Raw genomic sequence first — 22,603 nt, 5'->3', positions numbered from 1 at the left:
TGGTAAGAGCAGTTCGTCAGACCCTGGGGTTGCTGAAGTAGAGGAGACAAAGTCTTTGGACCGCTCCTTCTTTAAGAAGGCTTCTAAGCAGGTGGTCAGGTTCCCTCCCTCAGCTGAGTTGAGGGATATTGTAGAGGCCTCTTGGAAATATCCAGATAAGAGGTTCTCTATGCCAAGGAAGTTTGGCGTACTGTATCCCCTTTAGGAGGAGGATATGATCCGTTGGGAACAGGTGGCAAAGGTGGATGCACCTGTGGCGAGATTGGTTCGTCAGACTACACTACCTGTACCCGGGTCAGAGACCTTACAGGACGCGACTGACAAGAAACTAGAGTCCCTGCTGAAGTCGATCTTCTCGGCCGCCGGTACTAGCCTCAGGCAGCATTGTCCTCTACCCGGGTAGCTAGGGCCATGGAAGTCTGGGCAGGGCAGTTAGAAGAAAAAAATAAAAAAAATAATCCAGTCTGTGGAGAGCGAGAGGTTTCTCGGGGGGTGTAATAAAAAAGAAAAAAAAAAGGAAGGCACTCTCCTGAATGTCAGGAAGCCAGTTTCAGCCAGAATTTACCACCGTATTTGGCATATATATATAAAGTGGTGTAAGAAGAAGTCTTACAATTCTAAAACCTTTAGTCTGGCTAGATTTCTCGCCTTCTTACAGTGTGGTTTAGAGGCGGGGCTTAAACTTGGAACCTTAAAGGTTCAGGTATCTGCTTTTTTCAGTGCATTTCCACAGGCGGCTGGCGGAGTTTCCGGATGTTAAGACCTTTTTACAGGGAGTGCTTCACATCCAGCCGCCCTACGTGCATCCTGCGGAGCCTTGGGATCTTAATCTGGTCCTTAGCATGTTGCAGGAGCGTCCCTTTGAACCTCTACTCTCAGCAGAGTGGCGGTTCTTGACATGGAAGACAGTCTTCCTGCTTGCTATTGCCTCGGCCAGAAGGGTCTCGGAGCTGGGAGCTTTATCCTGCAGGGAACCTTATCTGGTTTTTCATGAGGATAGAGCAGTTTTAAGGACTGTTCCGTCCTTTCTCCCTAAGGTGGTCTCAGGTTTTCATATTAATCAGGATATAGTTGTTCCAGTATTCAGAGAGGAGCCTCAGACTCCTGTAACAAAGACAAATAAATATTTGGACGTAGTGAGGGCATTACGTATATATGTTAAGAGATCTGCAAAAGATACGTAAGACAGATTCTCTATTTGTATTGTTTGACTTTTCCAAACGGGGATGGCCAGCATCTAAGCAAACTATTGCCAGATGGCTTACCCTGACTATCAGGGAGGCTTATGTCCGTATTAATCTCCCTGTGCTGAAGCGTATTGTTGCCCATTCTACCCGGTCGGTTGGGGCATCTTGGGCGGCTCGTAATGGAGCCACGGCGGACCAGCTGTGCAGGGCAGCCACCTGGTCCTCGGTCCATACCTTTACAAAATTTTACCAATTTAATATATTTGCGTCTGGGGACGCCTCCTTTGGCCGTAGTGTTCTACGTGCAAGGAGATCAGAGCGGTCCCACCCTTCAGAGGGATTGCTTTTATAAGTCCCCATGGTTAAGGAGTGTCCCCCAGATGGATGAAAGAGAAAACGGGATTTATACTTACGATAAATCTTTTTCTCTGAGTCCATCTGGGGAACACTGCGATCCCCCACCCCCCGTCTTTTTCGTTGTTTTCTTTTATCTCCACTCCCCCCTCTGTTGAGTGGTGTGTCTTGGTTGATTGGCCTACCATCCTAAGGGCTTTGGTAATCAAACTGAGATATGTGGGGAATTGGCGGGGGTGATATGCTGTCAGCTGAAAAAAGTTAACTCTTTGGGTGCCAGACTCCTCCCCCCGACTCAACCCCATGGTTAAGGAGTGTCCCCCAGATGGACTCAGAGAAAAAGATTTATCGTAAGTATAAATCCCGTTTTCAGATCTATTAATACTAGAGATGGTCACTGACCCCCGTGTTTTGGTTTTGGATTCGGTTTTGGATCTGGATTACCGTCGTGTTTTGGTTTTGGTTTTGGTTTTGCAAAACCGCCATTGCGTGTTTTGGTTTTGGTTTGGTTTTGTTTGGTTTTGTTTTGCTATTTTTTTGGGAAAATCAATGTTTTTGGGCCTTAATTAACCCAATTTAGTGCTCCAACTGTTTTAGAGACAAGTAATCTAATTGTTGAGGTAATAAATCATCCAAAAAAACAGTTTAATTCTTCGTTGGTAGGCCTATTTTACACACAAAACAGATTGTCTTCCTCTCCATCTATGCATATTGGCAATGCAGCCATCGTCTTTGAATGTATATTACACCCTACACTTATAGTTAAATATGTAAAGAAATGGAAAAAGCCAGTTTGGTTTCTGTCTCTCAAGGCCCCCCCTCCACTTGTATAAAATACCAATAAATTCAGCCATTATAGACTGTACAATATTAATTGACATGGAGAAAGCCAGTTTGGTTTCTGTCTCTCTAGGCCCCCCTCCACTTGTATAAAATACTAAAAAATTCAGCCATTATAGACTGTACAATATTAATTGACATGGAGAAAGACAGTTTGGTTTCTGTCTCTCTAGGCCCCCCTCCACTTGTATAAAATACCAAAAAATTCAGCCATTATAGACTGTACAATATTAATTGACATGGAGAAAGCCAGTTTGGTTTCTGTCTCTCTAGGCCCCCCTCCACTTGTATAAAATACCAAAAAATTCAGCCATTATAGACTGTACAATATTAATTGACATGGAAAAAGCCAGTTTGGTTTCTGTCTCTCTAGGCCCCCCTCCACTTGTATAAAATACCCAAAAATTCAGCCATTATAGACTGTACAATATTATGAAAAATGGACAAAGCCAGTTTAGGGTCACTCTGTCTATGACACCCTACCCTTAAGGATAAATTGCCCTAACAGCAGCCTTTCAAGATGGTATGTGATATGGAAATGCCACAAGTCCCTTTCCTCTTTGGGGGTAGATTGCACCCTACACTTACATAGAAAGTTTTAAAAAGATGTTATCGGCATCATCTTCAGCTTAATCCTCACCCTCATCAGTGTGTATGTCATCATCACAGACTATCAATTCATCGCCGCGTGAATCCGCCATTAGAGAACAGTCAGTGCTTGGATGTCTTGGATGGTGAAGGCCTTCCTCGTGGAAGATGTAGTTCATTTTTATAAACATCATTTTCTCCACATTTTTGGGAAGTAACCTTCTACGGCGATCACTGACTAAGTTCCCTGCTGTGCTGAACACTCGTTCAGAGTACACACTGGAGGGTGGGCAGCTTAGGTATTGCAAAGCAAGTTTGTACATGGGTTTCCAAATGGCCTGCTTTTCTTCCCAGTAAGGAAAGGGACTGTCTGACATTTCCATATCAACTACCTCTTGAAAGTAATCCTCCACCATCCTTTGCATGTTTATACTCATATTGGAGGGAGTTATGGGCAAAGTGACACATTTTTTTGAAAAATCCTTCAAACCAGCCCAGATGTTAAATTGTTCTGGTCTGCCCCCTGTGTCTTCCCTGCTTCTTTTTTGGAAATTTAATTTTTTACAAGCTACAGCTTGAGAAAGTGAAGGAGGACACGTCGTCAAGCCGAGGCCCAGTTCAGCGGCCAACTTGCTGAGCAATAGCTCCTTGCAAAAGTTCACATCTCGCTCATTTACAAGTAAAGACTCAATGTAGGTTTTAAACCTTGGATCAAGCACAGTGGCCAAAACGTACTGATCCGAATTCAAGATCTTAATAACTCGAGGATCATTGTGAAGCGAATTAAGTACTTGATCGACAAGGCCAACATACTTTGCTGAATTGCTTGCTTTCATCTCCTCCTTCATTTTCTCAAGCTGCTTTTCCAATAGTCTAATTAAAGGAATGACTTGGCTCAAACTAGCAGAGTCTGCACTGACCTCACATGTCACAACTTCAAATGGTTTCAGCACCTTGCACAGCACTGAAAGGATTCCCCACTGTGCAAGAGTGAAATACATCCCCCCTCCTTTCCCAATGTCATGACTTGTGCAATATGCTTGGATGGCTTTGCGCTGTTCCTCCATCCTCTGAAGCATGTACAGGGTGGAATTCCACCGAGTTACCACCTCTTGCTTAAGTTGGTGGCAGGGCAAGTTAAACTGCTCTTGGAGCTGCTGTAATCTCCTACATGCTGTGGCTGAATGCCTGAAATGGCCTGAAATTTTACGGGCCACCGAAAGCATCTCCTGCACCTCACGGTTATTTCGTAGGAAGCTCTGCACCACCAAGTTGATGGTGTGAGCAAAACAGGGAATATGTTGGAAATCACCCAGCTGTAATGCTCGCACTATATTGTTGGCGTTATCTGAAATGACATACACTGTGGAGAGTCCGCGTGGTATAAGCCATGCATCAATCACATCTTTCAGTTTGCGTAACAAATTGTCAGCCGTATGCCTGTTAGTGAAGCCGGTGATACAAAGAGTGGCCTGCCTGTGACAAATGTTACGTAGTGGTGTACATGCTGCTGCTGTTCCTGCTGGTGAAGGTGAATGACCAACCCAGTGGGCTGTCACAGTCATATAGTCTTTGGTTTGGCCACTTCCACTTGTCCACATATCTGTGGTTAAGTGAACAGTGGGCAGAATGGCATTTTTCAGCGCAATCTCTACATTTTTACACACTTTTTGGTATAGTTGTGGAATAGCTTTACGGGAGAAATGGTGTCTCGATGGAATTCTGTAACGCGGACACAAAACCTCAATTAACTGTGAAAAACCAGCTGCGTTTATTGTGGAGATTGGACGCAGATCTAACACTAACATTGCAGCCATGGCGTCTGTGATTCGCTTGGCGACTGGGTGACTGCTGTCATATTTGCTTCCCCTCGCAAATGATTGTTTCACAGTTAATTGCTGAAATGTAGGACTGCTCATTTTATTAACCTGCCTCTGGGATGACGATTCACCCCCAGCAGCAGCAACAGCAGCAGCAGGACTAACACTTTCTTCAGAGGAATCAATAATAGTGCCGGAGTCATCCAGCCTTAAGTGGGATGCCGGGCTAACTCCGAGCGCTACTGAGGATATTGATGAGGATGGTGTGGTGGGTGTATTTTGTAGCCGTCGGTATGTCGGTGAGCGGAGGGTCTTAGCTGATGAGGGAGTGCTTGTATTCTTTTGGGAAGAACTTTCAGCTTTTCCCAACACTTTGCCATGAACTCTCGTTAAATGGCGTAACATAGACGAGGTTCCAAGATGGTTAAGGTCCCTCCCTCGACTGACTGTGGCTTGAAATACACTACAAATGGCTATACAATTGTTGTCTGGATTTGGGTAGAAATAATTCCACACATAAGAAGTGGATTTTTTTGTTTTATGCCCAGGCATGACAATGGCCTTTTTCTTGTCACGTGCCAGAACTGCTGCCACTGGTGCAGGACTTACACAAACAACCTCATCCTCATCAACATCCTCATTAGCGCCCTCGTCGCCTACACAAATCTCCCCCTCATCCTCTTCTAATTCCAAAGTGGCATCCTCAATTTGGGTATCACCGGCAGGGCCGGCGCTACCATTAGGCAGCTGCCTAGGGCGCCGGCCTCTGGGGGGGGCGGCACTGTGGCCGAGGAGACTGATTATTAAAAAAACAATTATTAATAAGTTCATTTTAAGCGGGCGGCGCGATCGCCACCGGGCGTATCGTCCGCCCGCAATATAGTAGTCCTGTAGACCTAAGCGGTGCTGCACTGTAAGCAGCACCGCATTTTCAAATGTGCCCGGCGCCTGGCAGCGTCGTGACGTCACGACGCTGCCAGTGTAGAGAGCCGATAGGAGTCTGACAGAAGTAAAGAGAGAGGAAAGAAGCAAGAAACAAGAGGCGGAGAAGAGAATGGAAGAAAAGTGAAGGTGAGTACAGAAAAGGGGGAGAGGTAGTGAAAGTATGGAACAGAGAAACGAAGGGGAGGGTGACAGAAGTATGCTGCAGAGAAACGGAGGGGAGGGTGACAGAAGTATGCTACAGAGAACCGAGGGGGGAGGAGGAGTGGATGCTACAGTAAAAAGGGGAAGAGGGAGAATGAATGCTACATAAAATGTGTGTGGTGGGGGGAGAATGGATACTACATAAAATGTGTGTGGTGGAGAATGCATGCTACATAAAATGTGTGTGTGGGGGGATAATGGAAGCTACAGAATATGTGGGGGGGGGGAGAATGGATGCTACAGTAAATGTGTGTGTGGGGGGAGAATGGATGCTACAGAAAATGGGGGGAGAATGGATGCTACAGTAAATGTGTGTGTGGGGGGAGAATGGATGCTACAGTAAATGGGGGGAGAATGGATGCTACAGTAAATGTGTGTGTGGGGGGAAAATGGATGCTACAGAAAATGGGGGGAGAATGGATGCTACAGAAAATGTGTGTGTGGGGGGGGGGGGAGAATGGATGCTACAGAATATGTGGGGGGGGGAGAATGGATGGTACAGAAAATGTGTGTGTGTGTGGGAGAATGGATGCTACAGAATATGTGGAGGGGAGAATGGAAGCTACAGAATATGTGGGGGGGGGGAATGGAAGCTACAGTAAATGTGTGTGTGGGGGAGAGAATGGATGCTACAGAAAGTGTGGGGGGGGGAGAATGGAAGCTACAGTAAATGTGTGTGTGGGGGGAGAATGGATGCTACAGAAAGTGTGGGGGGGGGGAGAATGGAAGCTACAGTAAATGTGTGTGTGGGGGGAGAATGGATGCTACAGAATATGTGGGGGGGGGAGAATGGATGCTACAGTAAATGTGTGTGTGGGGGAGAATGGATGCTACAGAAAGTGCGGGGGGGAGAATGGAAGCTACAGTAAATGTGTGTGTGGGGGGAGAATGGATGCTACAGAATATGTGGGGGGGGGAGAATGGATGCTACAGTAAATGTGTGTGTGGGGGAGAGAATGGATGCTACAGAATATGTGGGGGGGGGGAGAATGGATGCTACAGTAAATGTGTGTGTGGGGGAGAGAATGGATGCTACAGAAAGTGTGGGGGGGGGGAGAATGGAAGCTACAGTAAATGTGTGTGTGGGGGGAGAATGGATGCTACAGTAAATGTGTGTGTGGGGGGAGAATGGATGCTACAGAAAGTGTGGGATTACACTTATAAATGTCCTTAAGTTAGAGACTATGGAGTCTATGTACTAAAATAGTGCCGTGACAAATTGCAGCTATGCAAGGGCATAGGTGACATATGTGAGAATAGCTAGTGGGCAGATGGGCATGTGTAAGTGAAGTTGGTGGACAGCGGGTACATGTCAGTCTGTAACAGGTGAGTGATGTCATGTTTTCTTTTTTTTGTTTGTTTGGTTCTGAAATCTAACATTTAGAGCCTCCACTCTAGATATCCTGTGTTTGCTCCTGGGCAGCAGTGAAGCCTGGACAGCATTCTGCGCCAGACATCAGTGCTGCGTCAGACATCTGAACTGCATCCTAGCCAGCCAAGAGGAGGTAAGAGTTATTTTTATTTTAAAAATTCTAAGTGTGTTAGGGGCTATGAAATAAAAAAATATTTTTTTATTTGGGGGGGGGGGCGACGAGCTTAAACTTTGCCTAGGGCGCCGGGCAACCTTGCACCGGCCCTGATCACCGGCTACACTTGGGCTATTAAGGCACACATCAGCAGAATGCTCACGATTAGACATCCCACTGTTGGATGGACTCTCCACAGGGATTGTTGTCATTTGTGAATCAGAGCAAATATTCTCCTGTAATGCCTCACTGTTATCTTGCAGCTCGGCTTTGACGCGTAACAGTAGTTGTGCAACAATTGTAGGCTAGCTAACTTTTTGGGATCTGCCACTAATAGCCAAAGGTGAAGGCCTCATTCTCTCTTTGCCACTGCGTGTGTAGAATGGCATGCTTGCAATTTTTTTTTTATCGTCACTTAACTTTTGCTCAGTTACACTTCTTTTTCGCTTCAATACAGTAAATTTTTTTTTGGTTTTTGTTTTTTGCACTAATTTGAAAACACTCTGTTGTTTGACATCGCCTTGGCCAGATGACGTACTGGGAACACTAACATCAGGACTGGTGACAGAACCTGGTTGCTCATTCAGATCATATGTGGACTGCTTTGAATCCATTCTGAGCGCAAACCACTGAGGAGTGCTAAAGATTATTTAGTAGATACTGCTGACAGATATGACTTTTGACAGCCAGAAATATTAATGCACAATTAGGGAGGACACCCCAAAAGCACTGAGGAGTGCTAAAAAATATTTAGTAGATACTGCTGACAGTTATGACTTTTGACAGCCAGAAATATTAATGCACAATTAGGGAGGACACCCCAAAAGCACTGAGGAGTGCTAAAAATTATTTAGTAGATACTGCTGACAGATATGACTTTTGACAGCCAGAAATATTAATGCACAATTAGGGAGGACACCCCAAAAGCACTGAGGAGTGCTAAAAATTATTTAGTAGATACTGCTGACAGATATGACTTTTGACAGCCAGAAATATTAATGCACAATTAGGGAGGACACCCCAAAAGCACTGAGGAGTGCTAAAAATTATTTAGTAGATACTGCTGACAGATATGACTTTTGACAGCCAGAAATATTAATGCACAATTAGGGAGGACACCCCAAAAGCACTGAGGAGTGCTAAAAATTATTTAGTAGATACTGCTGACAGATATGACTTTTGACAGCCAGAAATATTAATGCACAATTAGGGAGGACACCCCAAAAGCACTGAGGAGTGCTAAAAATTATTTAGTAGATACTGCTGACAGATATGACTTTTGACAGCCAGAAATATTAATGCACAATTAGGGAGGACACCCCAAAAGCACTGAGGAGTGCTAAAAATTATTTAGTAGATACTGCTGACAGATATGACTTTTGACAGCCAGAAATATTAATGCACAATTAGGGAGGACACCCCAAAAGCACTGAGGAGTGCTAAAAATTATTTAGTAGATACTGCTGACAGATATGACTTTTGACAGCCAGAAATATTAATGCACAATTAGGGAGGACACCCCAAAAGCACTGAGGAGTGCTAAAAATTATTTAGTAGATACTGCTGACAGACATGACTTTTGACAGCCAGAAATATTAATGCACAATTAGGGAGGACACCCCAAAAGCACTGAGGAGTGCTAAAAATTATTTAGTAGATACTGCTGACAGATATGACTTTTGACAGCCAGAAATATTAACGCACAATTAGGGAGGACACCCCAAAAGCACTGAGGAGTGCTAAAAATTATTTAGTAGATACTGCTGACAGTTATGACTTTTGACAGCCAGAAATATTAATGCACAATTAGGGAGGACACCCCAAAAGCACTGAGGAGTGCTAAAAATTATTTAGTAGATACTGCTGACAGATATGACTTTTGACAGCCAGAAATATTAATGCACAATTAGGGAGGACACCCCAAAAGCACCGAGGAGTGCTAAAAATTATTTAGTAGATACTGCTGACAGATATGACTTTTGACAGCCAGAAATATTAATGCACAATTAGGGAGGACACCCCAAAAGCACTGAGGAGTGCTAAAATTATTTAGTAGATACTGCTGACAGATATGACTTTTGACAGCCAGAAATATTAATGCACAATTAGGGAGGACACCCCAAAAGCACTGAGGAGTGCTAAAAATTATTTAGTAGATACTGCTGACAGATATGACTTTTGACAGCCAGAAATATTAATGCACAATTAGGGAGGACACCCCAAAAGCACTGAGGAGTGCTAAAAATTATTTAGTAGATACTGCTGACAGACATGACTTTTGACAGCCAGAAATATTAATGCACAATTAGGGAGGACACCCCAAAAGCACTGAGGAGTGCTAAAAATTATTTAGTAGATACTGCTGACAGATATGACTTTTGACAGCCAGAAATATTAATGCACAATTAGGGAGGACACCCCAAAAGCACTGAGGAGTGCTAAAAATTATTTAGTAGATACTGCTGACAGTTATGACTTTTGACAGCCAGAAATATTAATGCACAATTAGGGAGGACACCCCAAAAGCACTGAGGAGGGCTAAAAATTATTTAGTAGATACTGCTGACAGATATGACTTTTGACAGCCAGAAATATTAATGCACAATTAGGGAGGACACCCCAAAAGCACCGAGGAGTGCTAAAAATTATTTAGTAGATACTGCTGACAGATATGACTTTTGACAGCCAGAAATATTAATGCACAATTAGGGAGGACACCCCAAAAGCACTGAGGAGTGCTAAAATTATTTAGTAGATACTGCTGACAGATATGACTTTTGACAGCCAGAAATATTAATGCACAATTAGGGAGGACACCCCAAAAGCACTGAGGAGTGCTAAAAATTATTTAGTAGATACTGCTGACAGATATGACTTTTGACAGCCAGAAATATTAATGCACAATTAGGGAGGACACCCCAAAAGCACTGAGGAGTGCTAAAAATTATTTAGTAGATACTGCTGACAGATATGACTTTTGACAGCCAGAAATATTTATGCACAATTATGGGGGACACCCCAAAAGCACTGAGGAGTGCTAAAAATTATTTAGTAGATACTGCTGACAGATATGACTTTTGACAGCCAGAAATATTAATGCACAATTAGGGAGGACACCCCAAAAGCACTGAGGAGTGCTAAAAATTATTTAGTAGATACTGCTGACAGATATGACTTTTGACAGCCAGAAATATTAATGCACAATTAGGGAGGACACCCCAAAAGCACTGAGGAGTGCTAAAAATTATTTAGTAGATACTGCTGACAGATATGACTTTTGACAGCCAGAAATATTAATGCACAATTAGGGAGGACACCCCAAAAGCACTGAGGAGTGCTAAAAATTATTTAGTAGATACTGCTGACAGATATGACTTTTGACAGCCAGAAATATTAATGCACAATTAGGGAGGACACCCCAAAAGCACTGAGGAGTGCTAAAAATTATTTAGTAGATACTGCTGACAGATATGACTTTTGACAGCCAGAAATATTTATGCACAATTATGGGGGACACCCCAAAAGCGCTGGGGAGTGCCAAATATGAAGAAAAAATAATAAACCTCTATCCTCCTCTCTGCACTAGCGATTTTGGTTAGAGCAATTGCAAGAACAATATTGTATTCTCTGTCCCTGCTCTAATTAGCCTATGACTACACCCTGCTCTCTCCCTCTGTCAAATGGCGATGGATTGCTGTGGAGGCGTGTATTTATAAAGTTGAAGTATCGCGAGAACCGAGCCCAGAGATCAGACGACGTCACAGTGACGTTCGGCCTCGATTTGGATTCGGAACGGGCGGGAGAGTACCGAGCTGCTCAGCTCGGTACTCGGATACCCAAAGTTCGGGTGGGTTTGGTTCTCGGAGAACCGGACCCACCCATCTCTAATTAATACTTCTGTGTGACCTTCCATGAGCCCTACATCAAGAGCACTGGATAGGATGATTAAACATCCATTGAGGTGTGATTTTGAAAATATTCACCAATCAACAGAATTTGACCATACTTACCAACTTTTGGAGACTGCTGTCCGGGAGGGGGCTCCATTATGGGGGCGTGGTCACACGAATCACACCATTAGGCCACGCCCCCTGTCAATATTTACCCATTTCAGTCTATCAGTGGGTGGAGGCGGGCCATGATGAAGCTTTTAGCCACGCCCCACCCACTTCACAAACGAGATGAGCTGGACCCAGTAGGTTTCCCTGCTCTCCCAGGAGTCCGGGAGAACTCCCAAAAATTCCGGAGTCTCCCGGACATTCCAGGAGAGTAGGCACTATGAGTTTGGCACAAAGCTGAAAGTAGAAACTGTGTTTATTTAAAACATAAGCAACACATTGAGCAACAATAGAGTAAAAATTTAGCAAATAAGTTATAAAAATAGATGTTGTTTGTTTCCAGGTTATTTGAGGCCTGTCCCTTTGAATGATAGTATCAGTTATAGTGTTTCAAATAGGTCACAATGAGCCTGATTCATTAAGGAAAGTAAAACAAAAAAAATGAGTAACTTTGAACCTTGGTAAAACCATGTTGCACTGGAGGGGGAGGTAAATTTAAAATGTGCAGACAGATTTATAATTGGGGTAGAGCATATCCTAGATCAACTTTTATTGTCAGTGTAAAAATAAAGCTATCAAGTATTTGCGTCCTACATGACAAAACAGCCAGTATTTTCCTTATGTGCAAAATAATGAACTCATTTGCACCCTTTGCATTGCAACATGGTTTTGCCAAAGTTCTAAGTTACTATTTTTTTGCTTTAATTTCCTTAATGAATCAGACCCAATGCGTTTAAAAATTGATAAATTCGGTTAAAACGATATTTTAAAATATAATCTTGAACATACTTTATTTCACCAGCTTTAGAAATAATACTAAAGCCCACATTTTACACAGTCCTCCACCACCTAATCTAAAACCTCTTTACATACCACTAAACCCTACACATTAGACTTTCACTCACACTGCGCACTAATATTGCTATTCTTAACCAGTAGGCATTACCCAACCTTTATCACTTAAAAATATTATAGTAAATACATAAGTAAATGTTAAAATGAAATCAAATTTTCCAAACTCTTCGCTAAAACAATGATTTCAAGATTGTACACAGTAAATTAATTATGATTATCATTAAACTTAAAATCTATAAAAATACTGCGAAAACAGCTAATTTCATCAAATTCTATTTGTTCTATCTTAAGTATAATTGTAAAATCATAAATCTTATTCCATGTAAAGATATACCAACATTCATTTGTGTTTATCTCTGTAGCTGAATTCTTGAATTTGAGCCCCAGTTGTGTTCTAGAACTTTTGCTCACTCATGATCATACCCCCTCTCTTTGATCTTTAGGAACTTTACAGCTTGATTATTTTGCCATGTTACACCCATACTTTACACAATTTTACCCTGCATAATCCAAATCACATGCCTTGATGGCAAATTAAGTGAATTAAAATAAAATATATCAGAAATCAGGACAAAAAGATTTAAATCCAACTATGACCACATGCTTAAGTGGGCTTTTTTTCAGGGCATTCCCTGGTTAGCAGAGAGCCAAGAACTTCTCTCCTGTTCACAAAAGACATGATTTTAAATTTCCTCAGAGGTGGTTGATATCAGGCATTTGTGTGTTCTTTCAATGATATGTCATATGCACTTTACAGGTATTTAATATGCATTTGAGCATTTTTATATGCACAAATCCCAATGTAATGAACCATTAAAATGTACAAATGTGACATATTAAATAAACAAAGTCTTAATGTCCCCTTGCCCTCATGAGTTATCAAAACTATTATTATTGCTCGATCAACCACTATTTTAGAAGAAAATGTAAGTTTAAATTAAATAAGGAGGTAATACTAAAGTATTTTAAGAAAAACTTCAGCACACAATCTCCACACAGTCAACAGATTCTACAGGCAAATATTGTTTGCCAGGAGATTAAAAAGTGAGTAACTACTGAGATACTGAGAATAGCCACATAGAGTTAGTTTTTATAAAGGTTCAATATACCTTAGTTAATTTTTCATCAAGAATTGCTGCCGTTTTACCAATGTCAAATAAAGTTTCAGAAGTTGGTACAATTTCAGCTGCGGGTGTACCGGGAAGGTAGGTCAGAAGTCTCACCACGTGATATTGTACAACAGCTCCATAGTCTACAAAAAAAAAAAAAATTATATTAACATTTTGGGACTTATAGACTATCTAAAAAAACAATTATGGTTTGCTGTTTTTTATATTGTGATACTGTGCTCTAAAGGGACTACCTACCTATGTCAACTAGCTGCCTCTCTTTAGGTACCAAAATGCAGATAAAATGCTGAATGATCAGTGAACACCTCCTCTATCAACAAGGGTACTTGTACGCACCAGATTGTGAGTCCACTACTACCCAGAGTCAGCTGTGTGGAATACAGTTGAGAAGTACCCTTAAGCTTTTTTGGTCAACCTCAAATCTATAGTGTGGTACAATAAGGTTGGGTACACACTACAGAAAATTTCTCCCTATGCAATATCATTAATGATTTTATTAACAACTGAAAGTCACAATCAGCATGCTGATTCATGTGTACCAACATAATTTATTTAAATAGCGCCACTAATTCTGCAGCACTGTACAGATAACTCACTAACATCAGTCCCTGCCCCATTGGAGCTTACAGTCTAAATTCCCTTACACACACACACACACATAAAGGTCAATTTGTTAGCAGCTAATTAACCTACTAGTATGTTTTTAGATGGAAACCGGAGCACCCGGAGGAATCTCATTCAAACACAGGGAGAACATACAAACACCATACAGACAAGGCCATGGTTGGGAATTGAACTCATGACTTAAGTGCTGTGCAGCAGAAGTGCTACCCACTAAGCCACCTTCATACCTGTTCTCTTTATCTGTCATAACCATCAGCTGAAAAGATCTTTACTCTGTAAACTCTATGGAGATGTTGTCTTGAGTGCATACACACTGCAGAATTAGAATGATAATGTTCCTTCATTGAACAAGATTTTGAGTCTGTTAAGAAAATAAAATCAAGTGATCTCTTTATGATTTAAGTGTCCCCTACACAAATTTCTTCTACCTCAAAACATTGCAACATTTTTACACCAAAAGGCTACATCTGCTTCTGGTTTAAATACTATACTTTTATTATAATTATCTTTTATTTATAAACAGCACAAATGGTCTGGCCTATAAATAGGTGGTGAACAGAATAGATTATACAGACAGCAATGAAAAATAAATAATTATGTTATACATAATTATATTAGAATCAGTCAATAATGAAATAGCAAAGTACAGAGAGAGAAAGCATAGTGTTGCAGGTCACATTATTGGTTAGACAGTGAGTAGAAGTGATAAGTAATGCACGCATGATGTAGGCCTGTGCCTAGGAGCATGGGCTTCAGAAACTGGCCTAGAGGTTCAGAGATCTGGGCAAAAGGTGCGATGATCGAAGGAGAAAACAAGGAAAGAGGGCCCTGCGTGTGAGAGCTTACAGTGTTTCATTGAAATCAATAAACAGCACAGTTCATTAAGGTGTGCCCAAATATATATATATATATATTTTTTTAAGGCAAACATTGATCCTATCATTAATCCCCTATCTTCCATCATTAGCCCTCCTTTATTCTCCATTAGCTTTGGAGTGTGAGATGGGCCATGCATATGCAACTGACCAGGTCCTGGCTGTCACAGAACTACATCACCAAGCTTGCCTGGGGATGAGATCTGACATTCAGAGTCACACAGAGGAGGTGCAGAGTGGGAAGGTGGACATGGTAGAAGTAGAAATCAATTGTTATATTACTTATTTACATTGACTGAGTATTGTTAGTGAGACAGGGGACTGACTGGTGGAGAGACCTGAATATTTATTTGTAAAGACCCTGTTGCAGGACTACACTTTATTATCCGTGGCATAGCATGGTGGTATAGCCTCCATCTGCATACCAGCATACATTCAAGTACTGCATATAATCTGTATTGCCTGATTGCTACAACAGCAACCTCTTTAAGTTACAAAAGCGTTGTGGCTTAACATCCACATTAGCACAGCTGAACACCTTTAGTAACATCAGAAGGTATAACCATGGTGGCTAAGTGGATAGCACTTCTACCTCACAGCAAGGGGGCCATGAGTTCAATTCCTGGTCTTATCTGTGTAGAGTTTGTATGTTCTCCCAGTGTTTCCGTGGGTTTCCTCTAGGTGCTCCGGATTCCTCCCATAATTCAAAAATATACTAGTAGGTTAATTGGCTGCTATCAAATTGACCCTAGTCTGTGTGTGCGTGTGAGATAGGGAATTGAAACTGTAAGCTTTATTGGGGCAGGGACTGATGTGAGTACGTTCTACGATGATGATAATGCAGGGAGAGATAGTAATTTTTTTAACTAAGATATTAGGGAGAAAGAGTGTGTAAAACCATGAAAACAAAGCCTTTTCAGTGGAAAGCATTAGTGGTGTGCTTTGTGATGAAGTTTACAGAAAGAGAAACAGTGAGCTGCGTTATCATACGAAAAAGGAGGGAATGTGTTTCTGCATCCATTTTGGAAAGAGAAGAAGTGTAGTTTAATAGACCTACTCTCACTCACCGGACTGTGAGTGCTTCTTCCCGTATGTTTAGGAACCGTGGCCGTCCACCATCCTGAGGGTCTGCGCATGCGCAGCCCCTTCAAACCCTTCAGTACCTGTTCCTTTAACTTAATTGGCAGATCAGGCAACACTCCCTATATTAAGCACCTGTGGTCAATACCACGGGGCCTGATCTTGGAGTCTCATTCCCCATGAGCCTCTGAAGGTGTTCCTGTGTTTCCTCGTGTATTCAGCGCTGCTGATTCCTGTGGTTTCCATACCACTTCTACTCCTGTGGTTTCCATACCACTTCTACTCCTGTGGTTTCCAGACCACTTCTACTCCTGTGGTTTCCAGACCACTTCAACTCACCTGTGTTTTATCGTGACTGTTAGCTGATTCCTATCCGCTGCCTCCGTGCACTACAGTCTTCAGACCACTTCAACTCTGCTGTGTTTCATCGTGACTGTTAGCTGATTCCTATCCGCTGCCTCCGTGCACTACAGTCTTCAGACCACTTCAACTCTGCTGTGTTTCATCGTGACTGTTAGCTGATTCCTATCCGCTGCCTCTGTGCACTACAGTCTTCAGACCACTTCAACTCTGCCGTGTTTCATCGTGACTGTTTGGCTGATTCCTATCTGCTGCCTCCGTGCACTTCAGTCTTCAGCTCATCTCATCTCTCCCGTGTTTCCTCGAGACTGCTACATCTGATTCCTTTCCGCTGCTCTCCGTGCTCAACAGTTCCAGCTCAGCTCTGCTCTCCCGTGTTTCATCGTTACTGCACCTGCTGGTTGCTATCCGCTACCTCCGTGTACCTGCAGAGTCCTGCTGGCTGCTACTCCTCAGTTCTACTCGTCCTACAACAGCTGATCCGCTCTCCGTGCTTCTCCGTGTTCCCGCTGGTCACTACTCGCCAGTCTGCATCGGATCTGCGCCTCACTGCTTTCTTCTCATCTAGACCATCGCTACTCTTCAGGGTCCTCCAGGAGTCCAGTTCTACATACTACTGCTTCCTGAGTATTTGTTCCCCTGCTGGTCTACCTACCTGTGCGCTGCACCTACTTGATTACCGCTTCATCCTCCTGGGACTTCGCATCCTGCCGGCCTCCAGCCGTTCAGGTATCTCTGCACTCCTGTCTGACAGCCTGCTCCTGAACCACGGTATGCATACTTCTCATTGACTGTGCTGGTGTATTGCATATCTCGCTGGACTGAGTTGCTCTCCTCTGGAGTTTACTATCCGCTGAGACTATTACCATCATTGACTGTGTTATCTGTTGCCCGGATAGTTCATGTGACTTTATATTATTGCAGTGCTGTTCAGTCATTACTATATTGTGCATGTCATTGTGGATCAAGTTCAAGGTGCCCGTTTATCCTCTGTATTGCAGTCTCTCCCCGTGCTCCTCTTCACATATATATTCAGTGGTACAACTTGCTAGAGGCAGACCACTGATCCCTGTTTCCCGTGTCACCTGTTCCAGTATCCTCTCACATAGCAGTGGTACAACTTGCTAACGCAGACCACTGACTCCCCGGATACCTCCACTTGGATTCCATTCCTTCACCCAGACAGCGGTACAACTTGCTATCCGCAGACCGCTGATTCTCATCACCTCCTCGTTTCTGTTGGACATTCCTCCTCACTATAGCAGTGGTACAACTTGCTATCGCAGACCACTGACTACCCTCACGTGTCCTTTGTCCATACAGTTCCTCGTGTATTACTACATATATATCACCAGTGCTGCTAGTCATAGACTTTCCTGAGCATCTCTATCATCTGCTGTCTCCTGTTCCATGATCACCCTGCTACCAGAGTACCATATTACCACCTATACTGCTCTGGTAAGCTTATCACCTGGTGATCCCTGGGTAAAGACTCCTAGTGCCCATGACACCTACATGAGAAAAAGATTATTCTGCCAGGAAAAGATACCAAACAGTGCAATTCTTCAGGTGGATGTGCCCCTGGAGCCAAAATCTTTTCTTAAGCGCCCTCGGCATCCCAATATCAAAGCAAGTTAGTTATACCGCTTTCATACTGCCGCCCCGGCAATATCCCGGGTTTTTCAAGCCGGGTTTTTGCCGGGGCTCGGAGCGTCCCAGCTCAGAAACACCATTCATACTGCACCTCGGACCCGGGAATTTCTCGGGTTGACCCCATTCATACTGCACAAGTCTGTGCCCTGGCAATTTGTGGGAGTCATCACCAGAGCAGTTTTCATTGGCTGAAAAATGGTGATGTCATTGAAAGGTAGACAATTGGATTAATAGAATAGACAATAGAATTGGCAGACAGCCAATCAGCTTGTTTTCTGTGCAACCCGGGTTGAAAAACCCGGGTTGCACCATTCATAGTAAGGGCAACCCGGGTCCGACCCGGGAATTACCCCTCGTTAAATCCCGGGTTGAAGACCCGAGTTTGAGCTCGCCCCGGTTTGAGCTCGCCCCGGCAAAAAACCGGGATTTTGGTGCAGTATGAATGGGGTATTAGACACATTCTTTCAGCAGCTACCTGCGAAATAGAAGCGGTCTAGCAGCAGCAAACTTTTACTTGTATCCAGACTATATACTACAGAGTAACAGAAGATACTCAGATATAGAAATGTTCAAATGTTAAATTGGTTGTGCTCACTATTTAGCAATATATTTTGCGCTAGTATAGTAATTTTTTTACTCAATAAACAGTTATGACCATCATAATATATCCATATTACTGCGGTGCCTATGAATGTCATTGTGCACGTTACATTTCCTTCTATATTTTTGCATCTTCATATTTAATATAATGCTCGCTGTTTAAATTAAAATAAACTTGAAAATGGTATTAAATGTAGCCATTTAAGCTTGAACAAACTGAAAGGGCAACATTTTAAAGCTATAGCCCCTCTGCCTATTTAGTGGTGGGAGCAATTAGTGCAGAGGTGGTGGCGGAAAAGACTAGTTGGGTGCCTGGAGGGACAGGATGTGACAACATTCTGGAAATTTAGTGAGGGCCAATCTACAGCAGCAGGGGCGATGAAATGTATCGATAAGGCAGCGTCAGGGGTCATACCGGATAACACTCCGGTGGTGGATGAGGTGGTTGAGTCACATGCTGCTCCAACGTGGCATGGATGGGGGATGCGCGGCAGATGCAGTGATACAGCATTTTAATACAACCTCTCTAGGGGTGGCTCTAGCAGGAGGTGGGCTGCAGCATTAAGGAAGTACAATTACTAAAATAAGGTTCCTGGATACTAGGATGGTGTTGAAAGCAACGTTAAATAACTCCACTGAGGGATAGCACTGGACAGTCTCTTAGTAGATATACCCCCTTCCCTCTCCCTGTTGGTGTCCCTCAGGGCTCTGTTCTTGGCCCTCTACTCTTTTTGCTCTACACCTCCTCCCTGGGGTCTCTCATCTCCTCATTCGGTCTTCAGTATCACCTTTACGCTGACAACATCCAACTCTACAACTCCTCACCTGATCTCTCCTCCTCCCTCCTCTCTCGTGTATCTGACTGCCTCTCTGCCATTTCCTCCTGGATGTCATCGCGCTTTCTCAAAATTAACATCTCCAAAACTAAACTGATTGTCTTTCCTCCCCATAGACTCCTCGCCCACCACATACTCTCTATCACTGTTAACAATACCACCCTCTCCTCTGTCACCCAACTCCGCTGCCTGGGCGTTACCCTCGACTCCTCTCTCTCCTTCGCCCCCCACATCCAATCCCTCGCCCACGCCTGTCGCTACCAGCTACGCAGCATTGCCCGCATCCGGCCCTTCCTCTCCCAGGATGCCACCAAAACTATCATCCACCCACTCATCATCTCCCGCCTTGATTATTGCAACCTCCTTCTTACCGGCCTCCCCCATTCCCATCTCACCCCCCTCCGCTCTATACTCAATGCGGCTGCAAGACTCATCTTCCTTTCTCGCCGCTCCTCGTCTGCCTCCCCTCTCTGCCTTGCCCTACACTGGCTCCCCATTCCTTACAGAATCCTTTTCAAACTCCTGACCGTCACTTACAAGGCTCTCTCCCAGTCTACTGCTCCCTATATCTCTAACCTTCTCTCCATTCACACCCCTGCCCGCTCCCTGCGCTCGGCCAATGACCGTCGCCTCTCCTCCACTCTGATCACCTCTTCCCACTCCAGAATCCAAGACTTCTCCCGTGCTGCCCCCCTTCACTGGAACGACCTCCCTCGCTCCATCCGTCTTTCTCCCAATCTGTCCTCCTTCAAGAGGGCACTCAAAACTTACCTGTTCCTAAAGGCTTACCAACCTTCCACCTAACCTCTCCTCCACCTGTTCTTCCCCTCTCTCCTCCCGCCCCCCTGTTCTCTCACCACTTACTTCAACTTGCTCCCTGTGTGCCTGAGATCTGTCTACCCTCCCTTAGGATGTAAGCTCATTTGAGCAGGGCCCTCTTCCCTCTGTTCTCCATACCTGCTCTTCTGCTTCGTCTTTACTGCATTAGCCTGCCTGGAGTCTCTGAAGTTTTGGTATTTTTTGTTAACCGTTTGTAATGTGTCACCTTGTTTAGTCGACTGTTTGTGCCGTGTACGGCGCTGCGGAACTCTTGTGGCGCCTAATAAATAAAGGATAATAATAATAATAATAATAATAATAATAATAATAATAATAATAATATAAGATGTTATTAATCACCAACAGGTTACATACAAGCTGTTTGGAACAGTAGTGGCATAATCACTTACCACAACTTCTCTCTGCTTACTATGTTTCCAGGCAAACAGGTTTCTCACATGTCTCCAACATAAACCATCCACAATATCCAAGGACTCTTCAGGTGGGTTAATAGATGACAATAATCAGTGAGGAGACTATGTAGTCAATCATAAGCTTTACATCTGCTTAAGTGTGTGCTGGAGGAGTTGGCATTAAAAAACCATGTTTCATTGCAAAGTTATGCTTATGTGCTTTATGAGAAGGCACCATAACTAGTCTCCACTCCATTCTATTTGTGTTAAAGCTCTGAGCGAACCAGGGACCCTCTGGTCACGGATGTCACACCCACGTCACAGCTGGAGAAGAAGAGAGCAACAGCGTGTGGGATAACACACTGCATCATGGCACCCCAAGTAAGTATTCGTGAAGCACCAGCGGGATTGTCACACATACATAAACACTATCTGGTGAACTAGTTGTGCAAGCTCAGTGAACAGCACTGGTTGGAGGTGGGTCCGTGGATAGTTCAGAAAGTCCAGTGATTCTGATCTCTTAGAGAAAATGGTTCATCTGATAGACTCAGGGCTACATATGTTTAGTCTTTGCCATTAGAGAGCATTGGAAATGGCCCTGACAATTTGGCAGTAGTAAAGTGATAGGGTCAGAAAGATTTGCAGGTTGGTTGAACAGATATGGAGGAATAGTTATAACAAGCAAATTTTATGGACCTTTTTTTTTGGTTCAGCAGAGCAATTTAGTATCTGGTTTATCCTGCAAGCTTGGAAGGCACTGGATCTAATCATTTGTCTCAGCTATTTGTGCTCTTAAATATTAGGTGTACCAAGTGGATGGTTGTATGCAGATTGGATGGCCATACTGGTGTAAGGCAATACTTGATGTGAAAAATTGTATGTTTCTGTGTCTTGTGTGTGATTCTTGCTTGATTAAGGTATGTATGGATATGAAGATCTGAACACAAGTATTAGTCAATATTTCCATTTTTTGTTTTATTTCTTTCTAGTGGATATGTAAAAGTATGGCTCTCCACACCCAAGAAGTTAAACAGCACTATAATACTATATAAAACAAAATATTATTTTATATAAACACTCACTATTGACCGATGAATGATGTTTATATGAAATCTTACCTATAGCCTCTATAGACATGATTTTTCCAGATTTTATGAATACTGGATTAGGTATAGGAAGTCCTTCATCGTACAAGAACTTCATGACATATGTCTGCACTTCAATTAGCTCCATATTCTTACTGTCTTCACCATTCATGATCTTCAGAACATACTCCATTTGTTCAGTGGTCCCTTCATTCCAAGCCTGGATATAAAAATTCTGATCATCATAACTCGGCAGAGACTTCACAGCAGTTACTTGTAAGCCAAACAACGTCTTCACAAGCTTAATGGCCTGTGCTTCACTAAGTGCTGGCTTACTGGCAATGCATGGTTTTCCAGAATCATTTTCAGAAGTCATTCTCTAATAGTCCAGTAAAGAAAAATGAATATGTTTGGTTATACATTAGAACAGTGACAAGCAACCTGATACACTTCAGGGGCCGCCTAATGCAGCCCTCCAACATTCAAAAGTATTGAACATAACCCTTAATCTCAGTAATAAGTTAAAACGATACATTTAATCAAAGACAGAGATTTTTTTCAGAAACAACATTTATACATTTGCACTAAATAAATATAACTAGTAATAACTGTAACTGTATCCAGGAACATAAAAAGTTACTTTATAGATTCCGTCAAGTGTTTTTTCTTGGTGTGAATATTAACAGTTCCAAAAGGAAATGTCTCTTGTAGTATAACATTCAGAAAAGTGTGTAAAAGTTTCAGTTTTGCTTGA

General features: G+C 43.0%; 1 protein-coding gene across 3 annotated transcripts in view; it reads right to left on the bottom strand.

Moving 5' to 3' along the window:
- The window catches only part of LOC142151999 (hydroxylysine kinase-like), an 87,123-nt gene that overhangs the window by 38,649 nt on the left and 25,871 nt on the right, over nt 1-22,603 (bottom strand). For 2 of the 3 annotated variants that reach the window (XM_075208174.1, XM_075208173.1), the window contains exons 2-3: nt 21,883-22,228; nt 13,484-13,626 (exon numbers count right to left, since the gene is read on the bottom strand). In XM_075208174.1, the coding sequence (XP_075064275.1) occupies nt 13,484-13,626; nt 21,883-22,225 (486 nt within the window). In that variant the 5' untranslated portion in view covers nt 22,226-22,228. The remainder of the gene's footprint in view (nt 1-13,483; nt 13,627-21,882; nt 22,229-22,603) is intronic. The other variant, XM_075208175.1, reaches the window with a different exon arrangement.

The sequence above is a fragment of the Mixophyes fleayi genome, chromosome 4 (genome assembly GCF_038048845.1).
Source record: "Mixophyes fleayi isolate aMixFle1 chromosome 4, aMixFle1.hap1, whole genome shotgun sequence".
In the NCBI taxonomy this organism is placed as follows: domain Eukaryota; kingdom Metazoa; phylum Chordata; class Amphibia; order Anura; family Limnodynastidae; genus Mixophyes; species Mixophyes fleayi.
Note: the sequence above shows the minus strand (reverse complement) of the source record. Positions and strands in the feature narration are given on the sequence as shown.